General features: G+C 42.6%; 1 protein-coding gene across 1 annotated transcript; it reads right to left on the bottom strand.

Annotated features, from left to right (window-relative positions):
* Window positions 1-1798: 1798 nt before the first annotated feature.
* hoxa11a (homeobox A11a) lies at window positions 1799-3691 on the bottom strand (the record flags this gene model as incomplete). The annotated part of the gene is given in 5 exon segments (XM_084454846.1): window positions 1799-2031; window positions 2902-3540; window positions 3543-3614; window positions 3617-3661; window positions 3664-3691. Coding segments are annotated over 5 exon segments (1017 nt in total).
* Window positions 3692-6804: the final 3113 nt, after the last annotated feature.

Here is a 6804-nt window from a genome sequence, read left to right as displayed (position 1 = left end):
ACGCCAATGCGCTGCGGCTGGCGGTCATAAACAGAGTGATAATAACAGCAAATATGGCGATTCTCGTTTAGACGATTGTTGTCGAAACAGTTCTTGAATCCAATCCGTGAATGAAAACTCACAAGCAGACTAATGTAAATAAAGTGCACATGGTGAACATCAGGCAGCATTTTACTCTCAGTATTATGGTCACAAAAATATAGAAGTTCAAAGCCAATGAATGAACTCAACATTTGGATAGTACAGGAACAGCGTAGTCCACGTCGCTCCACAAATCAAAGGCTGCAAATGGCTGCACCACGAGGTATCAACCACACTAATAACACATCCACACAACTCCTATTCCTACCCCAGAGTCCATTGAAATCCATCACTAGACTTACTATCGGGGTCCCATTGGCCTAATGTTATTTTAGTGGATTGCATGGTTGCATGCGTGAAGACTCGGATTGTGTATGCTGCATTTGTGATTTAAACTATGCTTCCATAGTACGTTTGATCTGGGCCTAGCACAAGTATCCAAGACAAGCGAGCTATCCAACTCACCTGTGTATGCTACTTGATTTTCTTGTACATTGTTTATGCTATAATCTGTGAACTATGCATAATGTTCTTAAATATAGCCGTGCGCAATATTCGTGAAGTGAGAACTCTGCGTAAACGATAGGCTATTTCGTCTACAAAATAGACTATAGGCTTAAACCCTAATGGTGACTGAAGTGGTTTGAGGTCTGAATAGAAAAACCAGGCACAAATGTAAATTCCTTCCATAATCTTTTCATTTTAATTTCGAAATAGGACAATACAGTATAGGCTATATTTGGGGGATACCAAGCAATTATGTCCCTGACAGTACATTTCAATTTTTATCGCAACCGTGTTACTGCAGTAAACAACAAGACATGTGAGCAATGGAGAAAGGGCGGACTATTTCGTCCTATTTTCTGAAAGACATCTACCCTATTGCGCATTATACCTGTAGCCTATCAGTGTGTCACAGTGCGACAATTTGACCCGCGGCAATTGTGTTCAACAAGCTTATATGTGGTTTGGACTGTTTTCGTTCACTGATTGGTAGGCCTATTAGTCCTCACATAGTCACAACCAAATATGTGTCGTAATTAGAGATATGCAAATATAAATAGCTACAATGCATGTGATGTGTGAAGACAATGACATTAGCACGGTTTGGGGTCACACAAATTATCACGGACCATCCAAATGGTCCATCTCTGAATTAGAATAGTCTACTATCAAACTGTTAGCCATATCTTACATGTGACAGTCAACGAGTGGCTACAAAATAAATAAAATAAAAACAGACACTTTACATTCGCGTCCGCCCAGACTCATTATTTGGTCATACCAAAGTAGGACTAATTAAATTCAGTTGTTAACATGTACACACACAACACATATTCGCCACAAGTAAACCAACCACGTTGCCACTACTATGATTTTAAAACAGAAAATAAAAGATAGTCTCTCTGATTACAAAATATCCGCGTGAAAAGAAAATGAAGGAGACTGAGTCACAATCATTTTAGAATAGGCCTACACAAGAGAGAAGTCTTTATGAGGACAAATCCACAGAGATTTTCTTAAAGTCTGAAGAGAAAATAGATCTTTATAGGCTACTGTGTCTTCATTCATGCTCATTCCCAACAAGGTTCAAATCAGGAGATTCACTTGTCCTCGAACTTGAAATTAACCGTTGAGCATCGCTGATGTTGCTGCGGCCATTTGGCTATTGTTTTGTCAGAAGACACGACCAGTCAGTCTGTAAACGCAATAAATCCTAAAGCAGAGGATTCGTGGTGTAATACTGTAATCTGTCTCTGTTTATTTTTTTTTCCTTCATTCTTCGGTTTTGAAACCAGATTTTCACTTGACGGTCGGTGAGATTCAGCATGCGAGAGAGCTGCAGCCGTTTTTCCTTGTTAATGTACACACTGAAAAAGAACTCCCTCTCCAGTTCTCTTATTTGGTATTTTGAATAAGGACATCTTTTCTTACGGGTCCTCTGGCCGTCTGGAGGAAACAAAAGGACAATATACAGGTCACAGGAAATGTAAACAGTACAAATTATCCATGACTAGCCTATATTATTGCAAGCTTTTGGAGTAGCCTAAAGTCAAATTAGGCAGAAGCCAAAAACTCGAAGCTCTTCATGTCAGGCTAATGTTTTAGAGGCCAAGAGTAAATACATGATCACAGACAATTTTTGTCTTTAGGCAGCATTTTACTCTCAGTATTATGGTCACAAAAATATAGAAGTTCATTTTGCCTTTTTTTACTTTTTTATTTTTATTTTTTTAAATATAGCCTATAGGTCACTGAATGAACAATATAGTTCCCAGTGTGTACTATAGGCAGGCTACAACAAAACGATTGTAAAATTATTTCAACAGTATAACCAGACGTACTTTTCACAGAATGGACAAAAATGTAGAAGGATCTAGCTACATATAGGTAGGCTACAGCTCACATGCCCTCCATGATTGCTTTAGTGCTAGAGCTGTACTAAGCCCTGAACCGGAGGCACCACCCTCATTATACCCAAGTGCTCTTTTAACGCTAAGAAACCGTGAAACTAGCTAGTGCATTTATGATACATGAGACGAATGTACGAACTCGAATATTATGATGAATTCACAGTAACAGCCTAACCATGCGATTGCTGAAAATGTTAAGGTGCGCTAGGAAAATCGTCTGGTATCTTTCATGGTCAATTTCAATTCCAAGCACGTGATCCTGCAGTTTATAACAAAGTTTTGTTGGGGAAATCTACAGGCCCTCTATAAACCTTGTATGCTTATAAAACAGCATATAAAAATGTTAACAGCAGCGCGCTAGATTGCAAACTTTCTCTCATAACCAAGGCGCTGACTTAATACGTACTGCTGCTGCTCGATTTGTCCTCATTGTTGCCGGAAGACTCTGGGCTGCTGGTCTCCTCTCGCGGCTCCTTTGCTTCTGAATCCCGGCACGATGGCGCGTGCTCCGGCGCAGAGCTTGGCGTCTTGGAAGCCGTTTTGTCCCCTGAGTAGTCGTTTGCCGACGGGTTTTCTGAAGCATTCCCATAAGCCGTTTCGAAAAACTGGTCAAATGCTTGGGGCAGCACCCCGTTCCTCCCCACATTACCATAGAAATTGGATGCGGAGCCCGCGCCCGAGTGGTGGTGATACGCGGCCGCGGCAGCAGGGTTGTTCTTGGCGAACATGTCCCCCACTGTAGTCTGCGCCGACAGACAGTCCCTGTGCACCATGTCCTCGGTGGAAGGATAGCATTGAGGCAGATTCCCCCGGTGAGCCCATTTACTGGACGCATCAATAGCAGCATAGTCCCTGAACGTCACCTCTCTCACGGGCTGGACTTGCGGCAGGTTAGAGGAGTAGGAGTATGTCATGGGGCGAGTAGACGGGTTCTGGGACAAAAACGAGGGGAGACTGGAAAATTCTGCCCCCGTCGAGACGTAGTAGGTGCAACTAGGCAAATACATGTTCGATCCGACAGGGACCCTCTCGTCAAAATCCATCATTCCTTCACTCTATAGTGTTCTATCAGGGGTTCGCCTCTATAGCCGCCCTTAACATGGCTCTGGAGCGCCTTGGCTCGTGCCTCTTTGAAGCAGGTCCGCGAGGCTGAAATTTTGAGACGTAAGCTGACGTGGAGAGCCATCTCGATCCATTCCAGGGAGGCGTGGGTCACGTGACAACGGCAGAAATTGACAGATTTTCCGTGTGTTCGTGCGTGAGTGGAGTCATTCAGTGAGTGGGTGAGTGAGAGTGCGTGTGTGTGTGTGTGCGTGTGTGTGTGTGTGTGTGTGTGTGTGTGTGTGTGTGTGTGTGTGCGCGCGCGCGCGCTGTTTCTGAGTGAGTGAGTGAGTGAGTGAGTGCCTATACTGCTGGTTGTCAAAGCCTGGCATTGGTGGTTTATCGCCGACGCCATGCCATCTAAAATGAATTCCTATACATGCAGCAAGTCAGAGGAAACACTATAATATTTGTTGTTAAAATGAAGGAAATTCGAAATGATTGCACAATTTCCCCCGGCTTTTTACATGCACTTTGGTGCTAGTTTGAATTGTGCAACTCTCGAGCTTTAGGATACAAGCGAGGCGCGCTAAGGCGTAGTATAATATCCGAATTGCCCAGTCTTAGCTCATTTCAATCAATAACATGGGGCTAATTCAAAGTAAGACTAAGCGTATTTTACTCGTTGCCAATGTTATGACTATACACTCGACAAGAGGATGTGGATGGTCGCCATAAGATGTTTGTTCATTAGTTTACAACGTGACATTTGCTTTATTTCAACATTTGGCAATCAGGGTCATGTCCAAGTAACGCTTGATGTCTGGGCCGGGCTGCAGTCAGGTGTCAGCGGCTAATGAGATATTTTAGGCCAACGCAGAGTTTGTAGCCTATAGGCAAACAGGCATCCCAACTGGACACCAACATTTCATGGCTGTTTTCCAACCCGACAGATCATAACCTTGCCAGCTAGATTATTTTTTGGATGATGTTTTAGAAAGTTGTCAATGTCATGCAATTTTGTTTACGACTGCAATAACTAGGCCTACGCGATCAATAACCTTCACCGAGCCCAGGGGGAAGGCTATGTAAACAGGCCTATAGGCAGATGTAGGCTATGAGTTGATTGTGGCTGTCGTATTTAAAACAAACCTGTGTCCTATATAGACTAGGCCTACGGCAGTGATAGATAGTGAAATCTTGCTTTTAAAGCCTAGTAGTTTTACTAATAATAGGTAGGTCTAAACCTACTTGTGTGATTTATCCTGTTTTTTTTTTCTTCCATAAAATACATTGTTGTTTTTAGCTAATAGTAGGCCTATAATTTAGCCAAGTGAGGATGACAACAGTCATGTTTTACTACGCAATTAGCGGACAATATTTTAAAAATGTTTAATAGCACATTATGTAGGCTATTCCACAAGTTGTTGGCACTGAATTATCTAATATTATATACATTGCTTTTCATAGGCCTAGTTAATTTTCACATGTAGCCTATTATTAGTAATAGTAGTAGTAGGCTAGTAGTAGTAGTCGGCCTAGTAGTATTATTAATAGGCCTAGTAGTCATTCATAACTTATTTGAAATACTTTTTAAAAAACGCGTTCTAAAACCATTATCAAATGTTGAGATAATGTTCATGTTCGTACAACGATGTGACCAAAATAAATTAAAATGACCCCGGCAATATCTCATAGTTACTGAAGCAACATTGAGTCATAGCCTTCCGTCAGATTCTCATGTCTTATAGCCTATATTGTTTGCGTCATTCATATAGCCTACAACCGCAATAACAATAGCCTATAGGAGTACATTATTAACAAGGTGTTTTCTATGAAATGCAAATGATTATCTTTTCAGTAGGTGTAGCTATTAATTTGCATGAAATAGTTATAAGGGTGTTATTGTTTATGAAGGAATATCGCTTCACTTGCTTCGCCACAAAACACCTCCGTGAAAGGGCCACAGTGCATGTTTGGGGTGACTGGATCTTGAGGCTAATGTGCTCTGAGTGAGAGACCTGAGAACGGATTAGGACCGCAGGGACTCCCCCCGGCCCCGCCGTGCTTTGCCCAAATCCACCCGGCCTACACACGGAGCTCCAGGGCGCGCCGGATGGCATAGTCTATGTAACATGACCTTAAACTATCACTTTTACCAGGAAACAATAAGTAAGAGCTAAGCCCCTTGTTTCAAAAAGGGAATACCATATATTCCTGGGTCATCGGTCTCCACGTTGATAGGCATCTTATTTGAATAAATTGTAAGGACACAAACCAGTGCCTATGCGACCACACGCTCCGCCTCTTCGTCAATCCAGACAAATTCTACGACTTGTGCTAGAGCTTTTAAACTGTAATTGAGCACAGGGTGTCCACGAAAACCAAAGCCAGCTCTACACAGACCTGGGTTTTTATAGCTCCTATAGAACCCTTTTCTCCTCTCCCAGACACCACAAAACTGACCAGGCGTGATAGGAAGTCACCACCTACACGGGCTCAAAGTCAGGACTTGAAGCCACCGAAAGACATTAAAAAAACGACACCCGAAACCTTAACAGCAAAAGGTAAGAATCGACTTATTCCTATCAAGTCGCAGGACAAATAACGTAAACACGTTTAATCTAGCCAAACCTTGAAGTTGACGTTGTTCGAGCGGGTAGGCCTATTTGAGTTTAAACTTAAAATGTAAACATGTTTAATGTAAGGAAAAAGTTTAATGACACACACCAGGACATCTCTTCGGTTCTACTGGGGTTTCGGTGACCAAAAACGAGACGGGATCTCTGTGTAAAAGCCCCTCACGCTAAAGCTTTGTCTATGCGGTCGACTTCAAGTTCGGGGGAGGGAGAGGGCCACCGCCAGCTGCAAATGGCACTATTGAGGAAACTAACGACGCCATTTAAGGGCACAGTACACCCCGAATGAAGTCTTCCTGATTGCGAACTCAAATTTATCCACCAGCATGTAGTATGGCAGGCAAAGAAAATGAGATGTGGCCTTTAGTATAGCTACATGACGGTTGTGTACCTTAAGCCTGGGTGTGGGTCCTCTCTTAATTGAACTTAACCTTCGCAGAAACTGTTTCTCTGAGATTTAGCCAGAGTTACCTTTGGTACAGGTTGCAGCTGTTTGTCCGTTAAAATACCACTGAGACTATAGCAATGCGCGTGGAGTTTTTGCAATGATGGAGTAATTGCAATGATCAAGAGCCCACGAGCGCAAGAGCTCTCTCCATTGACAACATTAAACAATGTACATTTTACGC

This window comes from Borostomias antarcticus (genome assembly GCF_949987555.1).
Source record: "Borostomias antarcticus genome assembly, chromosome: 21".
NCBI lineage: Eukaryota > Metazoa > Chordata > Actinopteri > Stomiiformes > Stomiidae > Borostomias > Borostomias antarcticus.
This window is presented reverse-complemented; position numbering and strand designations above follow the sequence as displayed.